Source organism: Contarinia nasturtii, unplaced genomic scaffold (genome assembly GCF_009176525.2).
Source record: "Contarinia nasturtii isolate CC-2019 unplaced genomic scaffold, AAFC_CNas_1.1 Cnas_scaffold_1037, whole genome shotgun sequence".
Taxonomy (NCBI): domain Eukaryota; kingdom Metazoa; phylum Arthropoda; class Insecta; order Diptera; family Cecidomyiidae; genus Contarinia; species Contarinia nasturtii.
The window spans coordinates 6,053,776-6,079,247 of NW_022198383.1; the positions used below are offsets into that span (position 1 = coordinate 6,053,776).

Genomic DNA, 25,472 nt, shown 5'->3' on the forward strand with positions numbered 1-25,472 from the left:
CTTCGATCATTTTTCACAAAGTGTCTAATATTCTCGACGCAATTTTATTTCCAAACATGATCTCCCTTCCTCTCTGCGCCACTCACCCATTCTGAGTGCTTTTCTTGAATGTGAAGAGTCAAGCTATGAGACGCGATCGCTTCAATTAGTTGTCTATTCGAAAGCATTTTAATGGAATGGGCGCAATTTGTTGGGATAGCAAGGCATTTTTTTTCCCGTCTGTGCATGTGTACATCTTGATAATGTGGATATCGTAGCGAGATCTTTTTCGCTTCTGTTCAGTCAGTATGTTTTTATTCGTGTGCCAAAGTCGAATACAAATTTCCAGCGAGCAAATCACAATCTGCTTCTTCTTCAGCTTGTGTAAAGCATTGCAATTTTCTTTCGGGTTTTGTGTTCTTCCATTTTTGTCATATCTCGTTCATGTTGTCCGCAAACTAAACAAATTACTCGTACAAAACGAAACGATTCAATATAACAAGAGTGAAGTGAAATAACTTATCGCCGCTATTAGTTTCGGGTAGTCAATTGAATGTTTCAGTTTTGAGTTTCTTTTTCTTGCTGCTGCACTGTTTTGTTGTCATTTTTTTTTCTTTTTCTCTTTTTTTTCATCGTTTGAAGCGAATTCTGTGTGCTGTGCTCGGTAGTTGATCAAGTTTTAACAGGCAAATTCAGTCATGAAAAACAAGCATCCAGAAGCACGATTTTTCGCTGTCACAGAATGTGGTCGCGTACATATGATTTGTTTGCAATTTATACTACATGGTTACCGTGATAAATGTAAGTGCATTGATTAAAACGAATATTTCATCGTGAACGATGCAAAACAAATGTTGAAATTGAAAAAAAAAATGAAAAAGTTTTCAGATTCTTCAACCTGTTCTAACCATTCCGATAGAATTTTCAACACTGTGATAACAACACATTTGCGATCGAGTTGATTTTATTGTTCGAAATGGATTAAACTATTTGGTCCAACGAGTGGCTAACAATTTTCGTTGCATTCCTTCAATTTTTGTGGCGGCACCATATTGAATTGATTTCATTCCCGTTTCAAAAGATCCAGAAGAATTGTAATCCATAAGAATTCCGATATTTATGCGTGCAATTTTCACCATAATATGTTTTGACCATATTCGGTGAATTTTGGATTCGCATGGCGAACGAATAAGCTCAAATAAGAAAACGTGCACATTTTGTGTGGCTTTGTCTGTTCCCATATGCATTTGAATGTGTCGCGTAGCTTCGATGGAGACTTTTTCAGAAATGGCTTCGAACGAACAAAAAAAAATTGGAATGCTGTGCATTTTTGGCATGCGTATGGCATTTGTTTGTGCCGTGCAGATAAAGTCTTGTACTTCGTACACAATTGAATCGCAACAAGTAGTAAAACATTTTTATGCTAATCATTTCATTCCGAATAAGTCGTTTTTTGCCATAAAAATAACATTTATTGTTTGTTGTGTCGAATTCCGACAGGCCAACGCTGAACGAGAGAAGATGCTAGAGCGACAAAAAAGCCATACACCGAATATGATCACAATAAAATTATTCGTACATTTGTATGTAAATGAAATGGTTAAGTGGCCATTGAAATTATTCATCAACATTCATGAAAATAGAGAGATAATGCACACGCGTAAATGCCATCGACGAAAGAGAAAAAAACCGAATACAGTAAACGATCTGTGGTCAGTTTTCGATTGTCCTTTCGCTGTGGTGCACATCTCACAAATCGATTTGACATTGCAAGGTACACACACTGATCACGCATTGCGCACAACAATGCTCGACTAAAATATTATTTCCACAAGTAGCCCGATGGACCGAACTACCGTCGTGTCATTGTTGCTAGTTTTTTTTTTGCATCTTTCGTGAAATCGCTTCAATAAATTTTATTTCTGTATCAGCAAATTTATGCAGACATCGATGGCAAAAAGCACTTTTAACATTTTAAATGACTCGGTTTTTTGTTTGGAAGAATTGAAACTGACAACAATATACCATGTCGCAACGATTGTACTACATGGATTAAACTTCAATTGGCATTGATTGATAGCCAATATGATATTAAACGCTGGTCTTTTTTTATATCGATGCTTATCAAGTGTAATTCAATAATGTACCACGGCCTTTTTCGGTGCATAAAGGAATATATCTCTTAGATTTTTCACTCAAGTGACGTTTTTTTTCTTCAATTTCTCTCTTGGTATACATTCCGCTGCAAATTTATTGCAATCGAAAAATATATGTATCTTTCGCCAAAATCCTTGCCGAACATTGCAATCTTGATTGTTTCTACATCATTGAACTTTGATTCGAATATTGTACGATGTCAAGAAATATTTGCGCCAGTTAGATTTTATTTCGAATTAGACAAACATACAATCTTATACATATCGTATCGATCGATGTCGAAGAGAGGGCATATTGAAAATGCATAGAACCTGATTCAGTATGACTGCCATTTAAGAAAAGCGTACACATAACATTTCTTGAGTTTGTTGGTTTGTGTGTTTGCCAATTCGATTACAAAATACGCACATCGTTGTTGATTTGCTCAACACCTTTCCGATGTGCAAGTGGCCGGCTTCGTTTTACTAAAGTTATCGACGATGTTAGTTTTCTAGGCCATCATTGCGTGCATTTTCCTTCGGTCGAACAACAAATGCACTGACTTTATTGATGAACTCCAATGATATTTTGTATCATATCGCATCAATTTCAATGCACATTGTGTGACATCGGTGTACACAATGGCAAAATAAACAGTAATGTGATACTGTTGTTGTCTGATACAACAACAGAATAATTGTTAAGAAAGAACAAGTTCGCACCTAAAATGGTTGAACAATGTTCAACGCATATGGGCGAGCAGGAAAACAGCTTGGCATTGCGGACACACACATAATGTCATAATTTTTTTTGTTATGATTTCTAATCATAATCAATCAGAGCAAAATAGATGTTCATGTGTCGCATCCGTCTGAATTCATGTCTCCAATTTCATTTGCGTCCTTCAAAAATGTGCCCTAAATTAATTGTGAATCGATTTTTTATACGACACCCATTAACAAATGTGTGTGAAAATGTTTATACTATCTATTTAGGTCAGAGTGTTAATTTTGTTTGTATGAAAAATTTGCCGGAACTAGTTCTGTAGAGCAATTGTCCGCTTCGACTCCTCATTAAACTCGAAATAAATGGCTTGGAAATTTAATCGATGATTTTATTGCCTCAGTAAAAAAAAGCGGCCCCATGGATTTCCATACGAGTGTTGAGAACACCTTAAAACACGTTGCACTTTACGTGAAATTAAAAACCTCATGCTTAATAGAAAACCAATAAACGATAAACATCAAACGGTATAACAAGCGATATGTGCTTGCAAACCGACAAAACCATCATTGCTTTAATGTTCTATCCAAGTAATTTTCGCACGATAGATGACGACGTCGAGGTCAAACAAACATCATTCCATGTACGCGTTTAGCGCGATTCATACACAGATAGAGGGGATGGGGGCAGAATGTGGCAAAGGCTAATCATTTTGAATGTGGCCAAGCCCGATTTTTATTTGCCCATTTCGACGTCATTTTCAGCCACATAATCCCGTTAAGTCGACCAACGTCTTCGTTTAAATCGGCATTTCATTCTATATATTAAACAAGTAAGTTCATCATCGTTAAGTGTTTATATCATGCAATCGTTGTATTGGTTTGTTTTTTTATTTTTAACTGGCCATTTCATTAGAATCACAAGCAAAATGGAATGATTTTAAGCGGCCATTAACAATGTTTATCATCATTGTGTTAATTACTATTTCTGCGAATTCAAATCACTGTGCGCATTCTTTTTTTCCCATTCTGTGTCGCTTCTTTCTTGCGCCAAGGAATCTTTTTGAGACGACGAAATTGCGTGATGTACAGCATTAAAGGAGATGCATCGCCGTTGCGACAATGGAAACGAATAATCAGGCATGAAAAAATGCGACAGTTTAAAATGTTGATGCCCAACTATGGCCAACGAAATTAAATTCAATTGAATAATTGCGGTGGATCGCGCACTTTTCAACGTTCATTCGGCAATTATGCGAATGCGGCACATAACATCAATAAAAATTCCACAGCATACTAAATATGGTTTGGGCATATATATTTTTTGTTCGGATCCACTAAATCAACCCAAGATACACGAAATTTGCCAATGAACATACAAAATGTTTTCTTTACTCGTCGTTTGTCAGACAGTCGACAATATATCAAATTTCAGATAATTGGTGTGCGAACAAGCGAACCAATTTAAATATGGCTTTGTATTCCATTGAAATGCTTAATTCCCAATTGTAAATATGACCTTGAAATCATTGATTTTTATAAGTTTTTTTTTTAGCTTGAATGTGTTTTACTTACCACTAGCGGACCATCTATACCAGCACTTGCAACTGTCGCTCCAAACCATTGATTATCTTTTGTATCGATTTGTTCACCTTTTTCGTTTTCTTGATTACCTATAAGCGGGATTAGAAGAAGAATTAGAAATTGAAGATTTCAAGACTATAAACAAATGGAGAATTTACAATGATTAGTTAATAAAGTTAAGCGGTATGAGAAAAAAATTTCTTCACAAAAAAAAAAAAAACAGATGAAAAAAAAGTGACAACATTGTAAAATAAAATTACAAAAAACCAGAAAAATGTGAATTTCATATTACATGATCTGATGATTTTAACAAAAGAAATAATTCGAAAAAAATGACAAGTATCTGAAGATGTTTTGATGCTTCGAACTACTTTCCAAGTAAATGGCTTGTGCAATTCAAGAAATGCTCTATACATTCCTAGCGATGGACAACAAAGAGAAAGAGAAATATAGGTGATATGTCGATGTTAAATGTGTGAATATAATGATGGAGTATGTTAAAAATGAAATGTATGGCTATTGAAATATGAATTGTGTGTATGTGGACAAGATGAATGAATGTATTTTGTTGAAGTGTGTGTTTTCTTGGTGTTGCTTGATTGTTGCTGTTTGGTGTATGCCACAGTTCTAAGCACACCTAAATGAATAACGACAACAACAACTTATAAAAGCGCACATTTGAATACACCCACCTTTCAATTGCATGTAACATTTGTTTTTACCTAAAATTAAAGAAAGACCAAAGATTTGTTTGTTTTGTCAGCTATTCGGTTGAATCGAATGCGAAATTTATTACGGTTTTTTTTCTTCGATGATTTCGAATACATAAAATCTTACATCCACATTCAGTGTGTTTCATTGTAAAATGGGTAAGCATTGCGACACCAACGACAAGTATGAAAACGCCATTTCGAATGACAGTTATCGTTTTGGACCGGCAAAGAAATAGATTATCGGCGTGATTTCAAAGTGACCGCGTGGATGTCATTCGAAAGCAAATGCAGTTTAATTTGCATTCGCAAAAAACGTTTCGATTAACTGTATTCAAACAGTTAGGCAAAGGCATAGATTTGTCGACTAATCACAAAATAAAAGTCACAATAAATACAATACTTTATGGGAATTCATTCACTTGAAGTTTTTCTCGACTCAAATGTAGACTCAATGTCTAAGTGCATCGAGAGTTTCCTTGTTGCGTCCGTTTCCAAACAATTATTGCACATTTACGTAAATGCTATTTTCAGGCCAACGAGTGAGAGATCAAAATGAGGCGATAATTAAGGAAAAAAAAAAACACGAAAATAAATAAGAGTACTTATCGACATTGCGACCGTAAAATTTTACGAGTGCACTATTTCAATTGAAACACGGCCGACCACTTGATTTAACAAGTCACAATGAAGAGGAACACAGTGAGTGAAGTGAAAGAAAACACATTCGGTCGTGATTCGAATTGAGATTACAGAACCATTAAACTTTGCGATTATTGAAATTTGTTTTTCCATTTTATGTATTTCATAAGCGGAATTTTTCTCTTGAAATGACATTAATTAAGTACTTGATGTAAAGAAAGCAAAAAAATGTCACTGAGTTCCGAGAGAAAAATCTACATACATTGAAAAATAAACTGTTTTGAATTGACTTTTCACATTTAAAAATGGTTTTAAAGGCCACTTCGTTAGGCTATTATATCGTCGTTATTAAAATATTCAATAATGATGTCATTTTTTGACGATTGTTGAGACTCTTGAATCGATATTATGTTAGGCCAATCGCAAATATTACGTATGAATCTGTGTTTGATTAACAACTACCTCAAATTTGGTCAGTGTTAACTATTTCATACGAAAAAACGGCTTTGCAACAAAAACGACGGCCGTGGAAAAACAAATTCGTAAAACAGTAGCCAATTTATCGTGACTGAAACATCATCAGCGTCAAACGCACAATATTTGAATAGAATGCGCGACAAATGGTTTTATATTGATTAGTGTCGGTTATTGACACAAAACCATTAAACCTGGCGATTCGAAATGAATTAAAATACAAAAATCGAATCGAGTGAATTTGAATGAGCAAATATAACAATAAAAAAAATCACGTGCCCATTTGATTGAGAGAGTAAAATACCGAATTCGATTGAATGTGTCGTTGAGCTAAACATTCACAAGCACAATCAAAGTGTTGCATTAATAATAATAACGATCGCAAAACAATTTGTACTTTGATGCTTGTGTTTTTTATTCATTGAATTTTCATTTGTTTGAGATTGTGCACAACGCTCAATTGGAATCTATTTACTAAATGAAAGTGCTAAGTTAGACTGTGACCAAGCGAGCCAATCAGTTCAAATTGTTTGAACGGAATAATTGGTGATCGAACAATATTGAAATACAAAAAAACGAAAGTGCTTGTTTACTTCGAGTGTTTACTTACACTTCGGATGATAATTTCTGTTCATTTTTTTCTTATTTTTTTGTTGTTTACATTTTTCTATTTTGTTCAATGTTCCAGTGTGGGTCGTGTTTTATTGTGTCATATTCTATGACATGTCTAGATTCAATTGAAAGTGGAAATCAAAAGGGGCCAATTGAAAAGAATTGATGTTGAAATGCGCAAGTGCATTTATATTTATCATAATTGCTTTCATTGGAATATATATTACGATAATTTGCCTGTGTGTATTGTTGTTCATTGTTTTGGATATCTGATCACTTGTGTGAATGTCGATGATTACAAAGCGCCGGCTCCTTTTTCAATCTATTCGCACATTTGAATTCTACTTTTCGATCGAAACGAAAGAACAAAACGCATCGTGAATGGAATTTTTAATAAGGAGAAATACGCTGCTGCAATGCTAATAGATGGATGCGTATATCGATACGTAGTTTGCTTTTGATATTATTCTTTGTGAATGAAATCGGATGAATGAAATCGGGCATATTAAAACAAACGGACGAAACACAAAAACAAAATAATAATAACCGGATGATGCGCAATCGTAAGGAAAGGATTATCAAAATTGTGTATGTATGTTTCTTTACTGCTTTCGACGATAGTGTGTGCTCATTCATTTAACACCGTGTCGATTCATACTTTCACGAACAATCGATGGCTGCACGGTGATTTTAAGAAAGGCCAATGAATGTGTTGTACCATTTTTGTTTTGTTTTCTTTCAAAACAACAGTGATGTGTAGGTGATTCGAAGTAAACGTCTGCGTTTTATTGTAGTTAAATGCTTACATTCTTGTGCAAAGAATTCACTGGAATTGTGTTAACGCCCCAGCAAAAGTATTGTGATTCAATTTTAACCGGCAGCCTCTTCTCTATCGATCGAACATAAATTCTCGGTTTATTCAGTTTGTTTATTGAAATCAACGCAATGCCTTTTATATCCGCAATTGACACGAGCCAAATTTATGATGTTAGATTTGTCAACAGGGAACCGACCGCGAACAAAAACAAAAAAAACTGTCGAAAAATGGTGTAAGAATTCGAAACAAAACAGGTTCGCCTATTCACTACTTCTCTTTTTTTGTGGTGTAAGAAGTGTCACCCACGATCTGAATGATGGCATACCTTTTTTTGAATGGAACAAATCTCTTAACTTTTGAACAAATCATTGTTAATTGGCACAACTGGTGATTGAGCAAAGAGAAGCGAGAAATGAACGCATTTTTTCATTATAAACTATATAGAAATGTTGACGCGATAAAGTCGTAGAATTATTAAATGTACGATGATCAATTTCATGTTGTGGTTTATGTTGTGGTTTGAGCGTTAAATAAAAATGTTAACTGCATGCACGCTTATTGCAAGCATTGCATGAAGCAGAAGAAAAGAAAATCTGAGCTCGTAAACAGTAAGTTGAATCGTTTGTATGCCGTGTTTATTAGAACAACATTATACGAGCAATTGGTGTTCGATTTTATTGCAAGAAGAAAAAAGAAACAAGCATCTAACCAAAATCAAAAAGGTAAACAAAACCAGTTACAAGTTTATGGTATGTTGTGCGCTCAATCAGCCCAACCAGCTACATATGTATCGAAGTCGTTTGTTCCGTTTATTTCCATTTTATGCAAGTTCCTTTCGGTAAACTCTATCTCGATATCAGTTTTATCACCAAATTAGAAATAGACGAAACCAGTCCGTTTCACTTGTATGCGCACAGAGCTCAAGGTGAACTATTATGCGATTCTGAACAGAGCGCATTGTACGTATTCGCTCTCTTTTGTTCCGTTTGATTCTCTCTCTCTCTCTTTCTGTCTGTAAATCCAATCGAGGTGATTTTTACAATAAAACATATCTCATCACAGACACATTCATTTCTTACTTTTGCTTACGTAAATCTACATGATGAATCTATCGGCATTTCGTTTGGATTAAAGAACATTTTTCCGTTTGTATGTGTTTTTTTTTTTTGTATTTGAGATTTCAAACGGGTAATTTGTATGCTGGTGATTGGCATTATACGGTCACTCATTTCAAAATTGCATACCATTTGCGCAATTAAAATCTCTTTTTATTACTTTATCACAATTTATGGTTTGTTTATCAAATCGTACGAAAACTTGCTATCACTTTTGACGCTTTCGAATAGCGAAAATAAATTAAGCAATTTTTGCGTTTTATGAAAATTGTATCTAAAGGGCGAAAGAATGAATTAAAGTCTCTTTTTATCACTTTATAACAAAGTTCATAAAGGAAATTTTTGTTTATCAAATCATACAAAAACTTGCTATCACTTTTGACGCTTCCGAATGGCGCAGATTAATTAAGCAATTTTTGCGTTTTATGTAAATTGTATCTAAGGGAAAAGAAAGAATTGAAATCTTCTTAACATTAAAAACGACGGAATTGTGGTCATATCACCACTGATGTTATAGAGCTGAATTCAAATAAATTTCGAAATGTTGGCTATACTGTTAATCCGTATTTGTAGCTCGAACAAATGTAGATATGATGAATGGAGCATCTTTTATGATTTCATTCATTGACACTATCGCCAATCAAGTGTATGCAATCATCGTCTATCGTTGGATTCTAAATTTTAAATTAACGCTTGCGGCTGACACGACCATTGCATTTGATCACATAATAACACATTCGCTCAACAGTCAATAAATAAAAGAAATAACATTTTACTATCAATCATAAATAATATTTGTGTTGGATGTTTGATTCAAGTATATGACATATCATCATGTTTCGATAACCTTATGACACACAGGCTGCAATATCCGGAAATGTACATACTTTCATTGAATTCAACTGTAATTCCCTTCGTTGGCGCTCAAATCTGTACTTCTTCAACATTTTTGTCATGCACTTTGTTGAAAGGCCCATTAATTTAATTTCATTAATTACACGTACTTTTACTGCACAATGACTGGTACCATATATGCTTACAGGAAGGACCATTGTTTACATTTTATGCATTCAAATCGTGTTTATTGTTTCGTTCAATAGAAAAGATGCATGAGAACAATTACATGGAGATTTTTCTATGAAAATCATCAATGTAAATCGATCGAACGTGCTTTCACTTATAAAAACCGATTTTAAAATTATATGATATAGGTGAAGATGACACCCACGACATTTATACTTGAAGAGTCGTGAAAACGAACGATTTTTTTAAAGATGGTCTTATATTTATAGATGATTATGGATAAACTGGCAATGAGTTAAGCAAGGAATAGAAATTGGCATTAAATGCAATTTTTGTTAGAATAAGTCGAACAAAAGCACGAAGAGATTATATCATTTTTTTCATTAATTGTTCATTAGTGGATTATTTAGTTGAGGAATTCATATCCAAAATACTCACCAGCCGAATCAAATGGTATAAGATGGCATCGATCATCAGCATAAATATCACAGCGATACACAGCACCACCTCGTGACACTCCGCTCTGAATTCGTGATAGATTTGCTCTCGGTGCACCAACAATTACCCTGGAAATTCGAAAAAAAATCACAATTTAGTTGAAATTGAAAGTCTTTTTATGATTTCAAAAAAAAAAAAAAAAAATCAACAAGTTCATGAATATCTGTGCAGTGGTCAAAATCAATTATGGTGAAATGATAAAGTATTTGCCGGCAATATATTAGAATGTATGTCGGTAAACAAATACAATATTACATATGGATAAAGAGAGTAAAAGGCAAAAAAACGAATGAGCAAAAACGGCATTTAACTTTAAGGTGTGTACTGTTATCCCAAAAATTAATCAAAATAACCGAAGATTGATCAATTATTATTATTATCCGCAAATTATTGGATCTTTTTTGCCATACAATTTTTCCCGTACGCGTACTCGCACATGATCTTTAATAATAATGAGTACGTTTCTCCACCAGTAAATCACTTTTTACGTTCAACCTCTTTTTATATGTTTTACACACCGCATAGGTGTATTTTACAATTCGAAAAAAACTTCCTGCCAATTTTCTTGCGCACAAAAATGGTACGAACAAAAAAGTGTTTAGTATAAACATAACAAATGAGCGCAATGTTTGAACGTTTTCTTGTTTGAGCAAATACACTTTTTACTTTTGAAAATATAAAAGCGCTTCTTATGTGGCCTACTTTAAGCAAAAACATAATATTGCACCATCATATGTTGTGTTCCGACACTTTTTTTCTCGTTGTTTTGCGAATAAAAACCGTCAATTACTCATTCAAACGATGCAAATATCGTGAGTCGTATACGTACACGAAAAAAAAAGACGAAAACGTTTGGCCCATCGAGACAAAACAACACATACTATTATTTCGAGGAAGAGAAAGAAAAATAAATAAATACATCGTCGCCGCTGTGTTTCTATTTCTGTTTTCGAATCGAAGAAAAGTCGGAGTATTACTCACTCAATAATTTATGTAAACATTCAACGAAGCGCCTCATAACTACCGTATATTGAGTACACACAGGTACATTTCATCTTGACAAACAATGTGTTTTACAAGAAACACCTTTTGGGACTTTCAACAATAGACGAGCATGAAATAACAACTGAACAAAGCAAAGACGGTTTGGTCAATAAAATAAAGCAAAGAAAAAAATGGTCTAATTTATAGCAATGGATGTCAACAATAATTTCGGTTTCAACGAAAAATGAAGCTCCCGATTTTTAGTTTGTCGCCACTTTAGATTATTCGACGCTTCTTTTTTTGTTGAAATTGCTCATTTCGAGAACACAAAAGTCATTTGTCATGTAAAACGCATTTGTCTAATCATCTGTTTAACATGTATTTAACCCTTTTTCTTATTAAAAAAAACTTCTAGTTCACAAGTTTTTACTACCAATCAGTTTTGTCTATCATCTCAATTGCTTATCTCCTAATCACTTCGCGTATTCTCATAAGCATTTGAAAAAAATGGTGATTTATTCCAAAATAGTGTCATTTGGGTCGTCTTTATCGACTATTTCTTTTTTCTTCCTTCATTTTTGAATAATATTTGTGTGGATCGTTATTTTTGAGATTTGAAATTTTCATAATTAAAAAAGTCAGTCGGCGCATGGCGTAAAGTGTCCAAACGCGATATTTTTGAAATGTTAAATAATGTCGTGTCAAACAAGAGTGACGAATTTCTGACGTTTTTTTTTTTTAAATCCCGTCAACAAAAATAGAACTGTGAATGTTTTCTTTATTCTTCGTCGGGTTTAAAATTAAAATTGGCGTTTGACTCATTTGGGCGGCGTTGTCGGTTGTTTTGAATAAGCAGCAAAATGACATCAGGTGCGGAGTGCATTGAAAGAAACCGTTTTTTAAGTGATGACAATAGCAGTTTTGTGCACTCGGGGTCATCTGCAACCAATTTAAACGAAATAAATTTTGATTAAGACACACCAAACTGCCAATTTTGGAGTGTCAAATGACGACAATAAACAATCGAATCGAAATGAAATGTGTTCACGGCGGCTTTAAAGGCTCATGAAAAACTAACCGAGCGCAAACCATAACTTAATCATATTATTTTTGGTACAAAATCACATTTACATATTAAAATGAACGACGAACAAACCGTCTCTTTCTCATTCTTCCAATGCTATTACAACTTTTTTGAATGCCACAATGATGTAATCCGAATGAGATGGAGACAAAAGTGGAGAAACGGCAAGGCGGCACATTTGTCGTCGTCATCAAATGTATGAATATAAAACCTGGTGTGGCACGAGCGCATCTATAAAGCATATGGTGAATTTACACCCAGATAAAGTCTATATTCGTATAGTTCTTTTTATGATTTCTCAGTGTTTCTTGTTCAGTTTTATTGAAATTACTCATCATCGGAATTGCATTTGTCCGAATGCACGGTGTATACAAAAATATCGATGATGAAAGAAGATTTGCATGGCACAAAGACCACTGTCCGTTGATGGGAAATAAAAAAAATTATATGCGGAAATTAATGACCATTTTAATGGGTCTTCATTTGATACCTTCGCCTTTTTTGAATTACGATTCAATTTAATTTGTCGTGTAATTCTTCACTTATTATTTCCTTCGCACCTGATTATGGAATGTGTCGGCGGAACATTAGCACACCCAGATGATAAATACCGAATACATCAACATGCGAACAGAGCGAAAGGAAAAATATTCCATCGATTTCGTTACACACGCAGATTAATTTCGTTTTTTATGTATCTGATCTAGATTTATTCATTGTTAAATATTCTCATAGACAGTGGAATGAAAGAATAGAGTAAGTGTAAAATGACGGTCTTTTCCCAAACCATTTGATGCACTTTGATCGCATAACAATCGAACGATAAGCGAAAACCAATTTAACGGATTATTCTTCCATGCCGTTTTCTCTCAATCTCATCTTAGTGGTGTTTTTTTTCTTTCTTAGCCCACATACTTGCATTTTAAATATTTTCAAGTTGGTTCACGTAATCGTAACACCTTATATGGTACACCGATTCAATGACACAAAAAAATGAAGGCATTTTCAATGAACAAAACCACCATTTCGAATGTTTCTTCTATCCGTTTCTCTTTAAGTCTCTGTGCGCATATTATACCATACTTGGCAATTGGAATTATGTTTAAATGTATTTGTATTATTGTGTGCGGTGCGCATACAGCATATGGTTATTGTTTATGGATTTTTACACTGCGGATTCGATAAATGTGTTTGACAAATGCTAACGAACGATCGTGGCTGAAGCAAATTTCATGCATCAAATGAAACAATTGGCAATTTGCAACTCAGCATCGTTCTTATGTGTAATTGAGGTCAACGGGGATTTAAAATGTTCCATGTATCCACGACTGTATTTTGTTGTCGTTGTTCTTTTTCTCACATTTTAAAGCCGATTTAAATCTGGAACTTATTTGTTTATGGACGGAAAACCGATACATATTTTGATTGATAGAAATCAATGTTATGACATACCATCGATGCACACCAATGTGTTGCAGTGTCTAATAGATGCCCAAATCAAATAAATGACGCAGCAAAAGGAAAGAGAAACAAACAAACGAACCCAATACAAATTGATGGCAGTTTGACTTTTCACCGTTCGGAGCACGGTACCGTGTGTGTGGCCAGAAGATTGCAGTCAATTTGTATAGTTTACATTTTCCTTTTCACCAAAATTCCAATACACATGGTATTAGATTGAAAATGGTTTTGGTCGTGATAAAGTTTGTGGAATTTTCTGTAAACAGAAGAAATGATTCACATTTCTGGGCGAATCAAAGCGTAAAGAAATAGAAAATGCTGCTGTAATGGCCTTAATAGCATTGATCAAATCATTGTCAAATCACGCGCTTCTCCATCAACTTAATTTGATTGAGCTTGAATTCGACATTGTGTACATCGAACAAAAAAAATGTAGCCATTTGAATGCGCGTGTTCACAGCAATCAAACTGATAGCATAAGACGCACCTTTTTTCTTGAGTCGATTTTCTGAAATATATCTATCAATAGAATTGTTATTGTTCCGATCCCTAATTCATATCCATTAGGCGTCAATTTATATGTGAAAAAAACAAAAGTTTGGCTTCGATTGATTTTGAAATGAACTCACACCGCCGCCGTCGTGGCCGTTGTTCTAATGAATTTCTCGAAACCGTCTTAACTAATCGAAAAACAATCGAGAAAAAGATTTATGCGTTAACAACTCAATTAGCAAACCGTTGCGAACCGCTCGAATTTGAGTGAAAGGGCAACGATTGTGTTTGAGCATAAATTATTTAAACATCAATTCCAAATATGGTGAAAAATGAATGCAAACCACATTTCCGTAATTACTTTCCATTTCAGTTTTTGCATCACATTTCGGCGCGAACACAAAACACCAACGATAAATTGCTAAATGGAAAATTGTCATTTCAATCAGATCGGCAGATACCGTGTGCACTCACACACTTTGAGTCAATTTATGTGTACACACATCAAAACCACATATGCCGTTGGTTTTTTTCTTTCTTCATTTCTTGTCGACATACTCCATCGCGTCTGATTTAAATACGACATTTTATAATTTTCATGAATGAATGTGTAGGCAAAACATGTAGTCGGCGAGCATACTAGCTCGTTTTATGCTAATAATAAAATCATTGATTTGGCATCCACAGGCGCGCAATGCTCTCTCTCGGATTTATAAAATTCAAGTTTGATTTCTGTCGTTTTTCGCATTGCACAATAATTTGCCTGTTTTTCATTTTTTTTTGTGACTGGATCTTAAAAACAAGAGAAGAAACGTATATGTGTGTAAATGTGAACGCGTGCATGCCGATGGAACTGACATCGCGCCGATGAAATCACTGAGAAACGTATAAAACTAAGCCAAGCGACCCGCGTGCGCGCAAAACTAAATCAACCGATGAACGAAAGGAAAATTATGTAGGTCATCGACGTTTTCAAGCGTTCAACGATGTCAGAGCGAAAAAAATATATGATAATTTCGTTCTCGGCTTACAATTTTGCGCTTTCAACCAAGTTGGATAATAATAACTTTAGAAAATGAGATACGAGTTTTGTGCGTCTGAGTTTTATGGATCCCATATGGAAACCTAAATAGAACGCAAAGCATTTCGATAAACCAAATTGATTTTTTGATGTTGCTGGCTCATTTTTCACACTTTAACATATCGACCGCAACAAATGATTCACACTCGTCAAAATCCAATCATATGGTCAATTTTCGTTAGTGCGATGCGATCATCATCACACGTCAAAATAATATTTTGTGTAGCTTCTTGTATCGAAAATGACTATTTTACACCTCCACACATGGAATTCGGTCCGGACACAACACCAACATGCTTAAAACACTCACACACTCACACCATTACCACATCGAATATTTTGCACAGTTCAACAGATGGTAGCGTGTTTATTGAAGACAAAAAAAAAACTGAACATTTTCTATGTGCGATTAAACCATATGCATGCAACAGCAGTGTGCATTTTATGCCGGGCCTAAATACCAAGAAAATTGATACATTCATGCATATGGTAAATCGAACTTTGTTCATTTCGGTTTTAGTCGATGTGTGTGTTTGTCTCAGTCTCTCGAATAAAAAAAAAAACAAACCAATTCGTAATAGATATAAATATGCGATTGTGGCTATTATGAAGATAGACTTGTGTGCATATACAATGGGGTTTCATTCAAAGCTGAAATGCACAAATTTACATAATTAATACATTAAACGGGTACATGGCATTTAAAACTGCAACCAAATGACAGCCAAATAGACAAACGAATCATCATCGAATAAATTTTATTGAGTATTATTGGAACATGTGAAATAAAAACGGAGAGCGAGAAAAAGAGAGAGAGGAGAGAAGGCGCCCGCCGCTGTTAAACCACAATGAAAACGATCGAATATCCGAAAATGTCACATTATATGCACATCAAATCGACCGTTCAAACAACAAGCAAACTTATAGCAATTTGGTCCACAAATGCAGTCACAGATGCAAATGATATCACGATAAATGGAACATCAAATGTATCACAAAAAAAAAATTAAATTTCTCAATCAAGAACTTTTCTATTTCTTTGATACAAGAACTGGGCGCTCGTCTCGTTTCATTAAGACATTTCAGAGTAAAGAGAGCGAGCGAGATCGTTTGATGTGTGTAGGCAGCCGAGCAAGCTGACGTATTTCTTCTATCGTGTTTTCTTCTTCTTCTCTCGAACAAATAACCAATATCGCATTTTAATGAAACGAAAACAAACCAAACCAGAGTGTTACACACAGAAACCTTAAGATCGCGTATTTCTTTTTTTATATTCTTACTTCTGTACGATCACTAGCTGGCCTTATACACGCTTGCGCGTACGCATGTCATCGATACACGTATGTTTGTATTCAGCAAACACATCGAATCAATTTGCGCGGTTTATTATTAATGTTTTTTTTTTCTGAATTGAGTTTGAATTCTTTTTTCGGTGTCAGTCGCGAACAGATGTCGGCGGCGACGACGGCAGCAGTAACGAATACGACAACCGATCAAAACGGCAATATGTTTTTATGATTGTATTGGGACAGCTAATGTGAATGTGTCGTAAAACAATTTCGCTGGCATTGTTGTTGTTTTTGTGTGGGAACAAATATTATGTCCAATGCAAAAAAAAACGGAACGACAACAGAAAAAGAGAGAGAAAATAACAACAAGTCAAGCAAATGTAAACGAATGGTATATGTGTGTTTGTAATATATGGAAATCAGTGTGCGGATCAACATAAAATCTTTGACTTAAATTGCAAACACATGGTGCATATTTTTCTATTTATAGGAAAATGCAATGAATGATTCTAATGCAAATGCATACTGTTCACTTTGAAATACGCTTAAACATATCGTTCAATCATTTTTACGCTAAATTCGGATGATTTTGGTGAGTTTTTCGCAATTTTTTTGTGTCATCGTGAAAAAAAAATGTCGTCAACCGATTACAAATCTCAAGACATTGACATATTTTTTCGAAACCTCATTCACAAAATGCCGTAGCAGCAAATTGTAGATGAACCCATATACAGCGAAGTACAACATTTCGGCTAAATGTTTTTTTCCTCGTAAGTCGTTTGTCGGAACATAAATCTGTTATCTTTTTTTGAATACACTCTTCGGCTTCTGCACTTTGATTGACCTACCACAAGTCGAATGCGACTTTGTACGGAGAAATAGATGGCACAAACGAAATATATGAATATTGAATGAGAGTGTGCGGAAAGTGTGCAATGCACAACAAAACATATGTAAAGACTGAGCGTATATTGCCAAAGGGTCTGAACGAAGAGTAACATGAAAACGGAAAACAGACATTCAGAAGATAAATGAGGAAATTTGAGAGAGTAAAAGAGATAGAGAAGGAAACAGGCGCTTCTCCAACCATGTGCAACGCTAAAATTGCCAAAAATGCATTTTATGACGTTGTCGCTGGAAAAATGAAGAAGGAATTTCCCCGGTCCGAAAGTGAATGTTTATATGCATATGTTTTGTGTTAAAGACCGGAACCAAGCAGAACAGAAAACTGAGATTCAATCATCAATGAGCAGGCAGAGAAAAAAAGGCACAGAAGCAGCGCACGTGTACATTTTTTCCATATTTTTGTTGTTTGTTCAAAAAGGAGGAGTGCTAACACTGGAATTATTTTTTTTGTGTCCTCTTATCGTTAAGTCACTTCTCTCTTTTGGGCTTGTCATTTTTGTCAAATTTGTTTTTGATAGCTTAATCGCATTGATATCAATGATTTTTTTTTTCTTGATGAGTTTGCACAAGGATTTCGTTATATTATTATTTTCGAACAAAGTTCAGTGTTTTTACTTACCAACTTCTTTGCGCCTCTCTGTGTAAAGCCACACTGAATCCGAACATCGTATCGGATTCACCATTGTATAGAATGTAATTGAAGGTATCCAAATTAAATGTATTTGTCGATGGCACAATAACACTAACGATTATAATACCAACAATCCACACTGCGTGCAACAGTGCACAATCAGTTCTAATAAAATGATGCATTTTCGTAATTGTATATTTTCTTATCGCTTTGCTGTTTTTATAATTGCGATTATGAATGTTTCGAACAAAATTAACTTCACTGTTGCATCAAAATTCATTCACTCACAGGCGCCAGCTACTGTAGAGCTAATCGGCTTGTCATTCGCATGAACTGCACAATTTTTGATTGCTCAAAATCAAATAGAACTACTTTGCGATTCAACGCATATTTGTTATCCATTCATTCGTTGGTTGATCTGAAATTGTATGAATTGATTTTAGTTATGATTCGTTGATTTCACCAGTTGGTCGAACGATATTTGGCCATTCGGAATTTGAAATGTATCGTCTTTTAAAAAAAATATCGTTTTCTAATGACCACAAAATGAATGCGGGTTTTCAGCTCAATACTTCAATAACATTTGAATCACTCACATATAGTTCCAAACTGAGAAACACGACAACAACAACATTGGAGTGAAAATAGCTATGAAACGCACCCACGACAATCTCTTGAAACGTCCCACTTGGAATTGAAATTCGAACGAACAAAATTACAAGATAAAACCGAGCACAGCTCTTGATTAATGGAGGTAAACACACGGCGGATACCCATTCATTTAGTCAATTTCTTGAGGCAATATTGAATGTGAGAATGAATAAGTAGCGAAAAAAGCAAAAAATCACAGAGTCAAACGGCTATGAATAATCGGCCGATTATTTATTCTGTTTGATGCAATAACCGCAGTATATTTAGCATAGAACATGTAATAAACAAGTGAATAAAACGCAGTTGAATGTGCAAATAAAATGTTGTTGTTGTTGTCGATTGTGTCGTGTATGGCAAGTTTGCGCTTGAAATGTGATCTGTTGGTTGAGCGCGAGTGAACGAAATTAATTTGCCATCCGGCTAATTAATATTGCAGCACCTTTATCACAGTCAGAATGGCAATCATTTCACACTGCGCTCGCGCACCGGTTATAAAGAAGAACAGAGCTGAAATTTATCAAGCATCATTTTGCGCAGAAAACGATATGCGATCACAACAAGTCGCACATTATCAAATTTATCAACAAAAAATAACACATTTTTACGATACGCAAAAGATGCAAATTTATTATTCACACTGTCTTTATTCTGTCTTTCTTTCTTCTTTTCTTTTGATTGACGAAATATCACAAATACACGAAATTTTTTTGTTTTTCTCTTCGCTCACACTAGCAAAAATTACATAATTAAATTGTGTTCATCACATCTAAAAATAAAAGTTCGATGTTTATAGCGAACGGAACACCACACATTTTCACACGTATTTTCTCTTCAGAAATTGAACAATTTTACTCGCGGCCATGAATTTAGTTGACAATCCATTTTAAGCGCACTCATTAATTTGCATCAACTTTGAACTGAATATTCCCGTTACAAAAAAAGAAAAGAATGGAAAACAATATTCGCATTTGTACACGCAAATCATAAATAGAACATTGCCAAAAAAAACGTATAACAAAGCGAAAATTTGTGTGGGTTCTCGCCTTTTTTCACACTTTCCAGCTAAACAAATATTTTCGTAACGGCAGCGAAAAGAATTCAAAAACAACGAATTTACCAAAAATTTATTAAAATCGATAAAAATATGAGGCAAATCAAAATTGATGATATCATACACAGTCTCTGTTTAAACTCAAATCGATTTAAAATTGATATTTGAATGTCGAAAAAAAATCTTTCGTAAGTAATAACACTAAAGTGTTATGTGTGTATCAGACGAAATTCACGAATCTATTCGGCGGCAGCCAGTTGTTGATGTGCACTGCTCTTTCGAGCACGGCTTTGCTAAGACTGAACATCGCAAAGCACATGCGAGTCGCGCACAGCGTCGAATTACAACCAGACAGACACACTATTTATTATGCGATCAACATACACACTCATTCGTCTCTATCTTATTGCACAGCAAGGAACAAATGTAGCGGCACACATGTTCTCTAATATACACAGGCGCGCATACACACAACACGGTTCGGAACGCAAATTCATTATTTCATATGCACTAGAAATGAGTATATGCGACATGTAATATAATTACCAATATCGTACGCCAAATTGAAGTTATATGCAAAAAAAATCGTGAAATTATGCGCACAAAAATGTGAAGAGACACATTTGGATTTGATTATTTCTCTGCACTTTGGAATTCAACGATGCTTCTTCGGTATGTGTACTTTACCCAAACGAATCCTTGTTCAATGGTTTTCTTTGGATGACTTAAAAGTGCAATGTTACAAGAGGTGACAAGGTCAGCATTTATGACCGGGGAAAGAGGATTAGTCGGAAGCAATATATGCTCATCGATTTTGAAATTTAAACAAATTACACATTTTGACCTCTTTTAAAATAATCCTTTCTCACATCAACTTACTTTTTACAAATAGAAATTACCATGAAACTCAAAGCATTTCGCGTGCCTGTTTTGTACAACGGTGATTTGCAATCATATTTGTTTACATTTGAAAATATAACTCACACTCAAAATAATACTCAAAGTGAAGTGCCATCTATGATCAAAATAATGATCTACTACATGGAGTGTTAGTTTGAAAAAACCAACGAATGTTTATGAGTTTCGAGTCATTTTGGATTAGATTGGATTTTGGTTATTTTTGTAGTCATCAAAGTTGTTGAGGATTAAAAAAGACGTGCTGTAATTGTAATTCATATTTTTTTCTTAAATTTCGTCAAGTAAATTTGGCATTTATAGAAAAACTTCCGAATTATAGTAAATGTACCCTCATTAACATTTATATTCATTCTATAAAAAAATATTAAATGAAATAAAAAAAACAATCTTGTACTGAAAAACAATGTTATCATTCATCTTTGTGACACGGAGATAGATTCTAATTAGTTTTTGCAATTACGAACAAAAGAGTAGTAGAAGAATTATTTAGATGTATTGGTAAATTGCAAATTTACCATTGTTAAAATCTCTATTGGTATTTTCATAGAATCAATCACTACAATAGCGCAGTTGACACTTATTTTGGCGCGATGGACCAAATGTAAATTTGCAACATACCAATACATTTAAACAATTCTACTACTACTGTTCTTTTCTTCTGTACTTTTTTCTTGTTGGATATTGCCTTTTTTAGAAAATGAAACACTTGCTTTCTGACTATTCGCATTTGCGGGTGTATTTTTTTTTGTATATTTAAATTCTGAATATCAAGTTTTTTTTATTAAATTTGAACGAAGTTTGTGAGTTTTGTGACGTAGTAAATCGTTTTTATTTTAAAGAAAAAGACAGCAAAAGATTTCAAAAAATGTCGATGAACTTCGAAAATTCAAGCCATGCTGAGCGATGCTGTGATAATGACGAGTGCGCCACTAGAGATCGAGCAGTTCGTAAAATCAAGAAGGCTTTAATGGGGCAAGTGCTTCCATCGCAACTATGCGACACGCTTAAATATAATCTTGAAGAACATACAAGAGCCATCGAAGAAGAAGTATACGATGCGACCGATTCAAAAAATGATTATTGCAGTATGATAATGGAAAAGATTGCAGACATCAAAAGTGAATTCGAAAAACGCAGTCTACAAGTGATGGAACCTATACCAGAATCTAAACGTGGATGGCGTGCATTTTATTCAGTAAAACTTCGTGAAGTTATAGTGGATACACTCATTCAAGAAATACTTTTCGAAGTTAAAGTTCCGCTTCAACACATGCATGGATACATACAGGGACTGAGAATTGGTGTAGTCGCACATGAAAAACTTGCATTCAGAAGGTCTGAATCTCGTGACTCATACTTTCAATATTTGGAAAATGAAAAATACGAATTCATAAGGGAACTACAAAATTTATTTAAAGATTTAGAAATTGAAGGAGAACCAAACGCTACTGCATGATGCGCGGCTGCTACTTGACAATATGGACAGACTAACGGAATTTCATGTCGGCAAATACAACAGATTGATTCATAACCTAAATCAAAAACTTTTTTTTCACCTTTTATACCTCTCTGGGTAATAGAAATATTGAGTTTTTTTTAAATATTTTCCCAACAATACAAAACAAATTAGATTAATTATATCATTGAGAATTCAACAACAGCATTTAGATAAGAGGCTTCAAAAGGCTTCACTAAACGAAATTCTACTTTTTGTGAATAGTTTTTTTAGTAAACATTTTTTTTTCTTCAAAAACATACAACATACAGGGATTACTTTGAAAAATAAAGATATCAAAAATGTATTACAAAAGTGTTTCTATTTAAATTTCCTTACATTTGGGTTTCGTTTTTCTTAAAGTGTTGCCGATTTCTGAAAAAACTTCTTCGTGTTTGCTAGCGCCCTCACTTCACTTGAACTTCGCATGTGTCATGTGTCATGATTATCGACGAACAAGCCGACAATTGCTTTTGTTTATGTTTATTCTACATTTTATAATTATACAACGATACACATATTTTGTCGTGCAAATGCATTTTTTGAGGTGTAAAAGTTTAAATGCATGTGAAAGTAGGGCTTTTGCTGCACCAAATAGCTTGCAGCAAATAAAGTGATTTAGTTAATTTGCTGACCGTGATTTTTTGCTTGAAATTAATTTGTTAAACGCATTTTTTGCGAAACATTTCCCGATCTATAGCAATACAAAGTGAAAGTTAAAAAAATATGCCTGAAATATCATATGTAGATTCTCTTCAGACGTTATATTGGACAGACCCCCGTGATTGGCATAATCAGATTTCGAGAGATTTACGTGAAAATATACTTGAACGTGTCTTTACAACGCTGCTACGAAAAATGACAACAAGCAGTGACGATTCTGCCATACAACACGATTTTTCCGAACTTTATGAACTGTCGAAGTGGGTTGAATGCCAATCATTCGTAATAGCAACATCACGTGAAAATTATTTTCACTCAATGAACATGTATTTGGGCAAAACAAAAACGGAATTGAAAGCAAATTTCACACAATACAAAGAAGAACGGCGACGTAATTTATACCTAATTGGTCATCCAAATACAAAGCCATGGCATCAATCGTTCTCATCTGATTTACGAAAAACAATCATATCTACATTTGTCGAAGAAGTTATTCCAACCGGTGAACGTTCCTCTTTGTTAGACGAATCCGAACAACGATTACTCATGCTTGCCGCACGTTGTGAAGTTGTGGCATACGAAATGGCCATTTCAAGAGCTGAATATTACAATTTACTGGGCAAAAAAATTGGCGAAATTAAATCAAGGATTGACACATTATTGCAATTAAATCAAGAATTGGCACATGATTCATCGAATTGATTAGTCATTTTTTTTTGTTTAGTTTCTTTATATAATTTTAGTTGAAATTGTAGAAATCTATATAAATATGTTTTATAATAAAAAAATTGTCCATACCCAACATTCATATCATTTTTTGATCTCGTTTGTTTCTTTGCAAGGTAATTTCTCTCTTAATGTGGGCTTTGTTGTATTAAAAGTGCATTAGTCAGTGTTGCCATATTAAGACTGAATGACAGAGACATCTGAATCTGTCACAATTTGTTGGATGTAATGTTTATGTAATTGTATGTACTGCAACAAAAATCCAAAATAATAATGAAAATATGAAGCATGACATTTGACAAAGTATTCTCCATAGAGTTACTAGACTTTTTTTCTCTATAAAGTTTCTCTTTGGTTTATCATATGACTTGAAAAAATTATTGATTTTCAACTAAACCGCAAAGAACGTTTAACGGTCAACATTCCGTTTAACTACAGCTTCAAACATTTTTCTGCGATAGTGTTTGTTGTTGAAATCAGACATACAACATAAACCATAACCATGAACGATGAAAAGTGTTGGCAAACTTCAGTTACACCACAGTTTCGAGAAAAAATGGTTCAAATTTTGATAGATGGCATGCTTGGGTCAACAGGTCTGACGATAAATGATGAATTCCATGGAAAGGTGGTCGAATTTGCAACAAATATTGAGCAGAAAATGTACAACGTTGCCAAAACAAGAGCTGAATACTACTATGTGGTGGCCAAAAAAATTTATGACATTCAGAAGGATCTGGAAGAAAAACGGAAAGAACGACAGCTCAAGAATGATGCTCAAAATCAGCTCGGTGAAGACGAATATTTTGCATCATTGAACCAAGCCATTGCAAATTTATCACTTTAATAGAAAACGATTTTCAATATCATAAAATCTTCCAAAAATATTTTTATATGTTTCAGGTGTATTTTTTACTTGTTTAAAAAATCAGCTCCCTGTGGCTATTTTCAATTAAAAAAAAACTCGATCAAAATAAATTTTCAAACAAAATCGAAATGAATTATTACTATTGCATTATTTGTTTCCTGTTTGGAAAAAAAATTCAACATGATTTATAAATCGTAAGAATGGCATTAAGTGCCAATTAGTAATTACCGAATAAATGTTGATTATTTCCAAAACGCTGTCGAATTAAACCTAGTAAACAAATGTCTTCTTTTGAATGTTGAATAATATTTTTATTTTTTAGAGTAACTCATAAAGGTATGGAGATTCAGAGTACTGGCAGTCGTAAGGGCACAAACCGTTCATTCCTTGACCTGTCCAAATATTAATATGAGTTTAGATGAGGAGAATGAATCATTATCGATTGAAAAGAAAAGTGATGCCAAATAAGTATATTCTTATATTGAGCGAAACAAACTTGAATCACACACATACGTGATATCGAAAATCTGTGAGATTTCACTGAAAAGTGCAATTTTGATAATCAATTGTAAATTCTAGAATCATATCGATATGTGTATATGTTTGTTTATTTATTAATTCTATAGTTTTTTTTGCGGTTAGCAATTTCCATTTTGAATGTATCGAGGTCTCAAAGTTCACCGTTTTAATTTATTTTAATGAATTGTAATGAAAAGATGATATTTTGACCACATAATTCTGTCTATCAATTGTCGCTTATTTGATATTGAATCAGCTTTGTGTGCTCTCGTAGTTTCTATTTAGTTCGATCAAATGTTAAGTTCTGTATGCTTGCGTGATTGATACGTTTTCATTTTTTG

At 34.1% G+C, this 25,472-nt stretch overlaps 1 protein-coding gene across 3 annotated transcripts in view; it reads right to left on the minus strand.

Moving 5' to 3' along the window:
• Nucleotides 1-20,227, minus strand: part of LOC116343702 (integrin alpha-PS2) — a 44,845-nt gene extending 24,618 nt beyond the window's left edge. For 2 of the 3 annotated variants that reach the window (XM_031771913.1, XM_031771910.1), the window contains exons 1-4: nucleotides 20,067-20,227; nucleotides 18,229-18,658; nucleotides 10,253-10,380; nucleotides 4,413-4,510 (exon numbers count right to left, since the gene is read on the minus strand). In XM_031771913.1, the coding sequence (XP_031627773.1) occupies nucleotides 4,413-4,510; nucleotides 10,253-10,380; nucleotides 18,229-18,422 (420 nt within the window). In that variant the 5' untranslated portion in view covers nucleotides 18,423-18,658; nucleotides 20,067-20,227. Of the gene's footprint in view, nucleotides 1-4,412; nucleotides 4,511-10,252; nucleotides 10,381-18,228; nucleotides 18,659-20,008 lie in introns of all 3 variants that reach the window. The other variant, XM_031771911.1, reaches the window with a different exon arrangement.
• Between the last annotated feature and the right edge of the window lie 5,245 nt (nucleotides 20,228-25,472).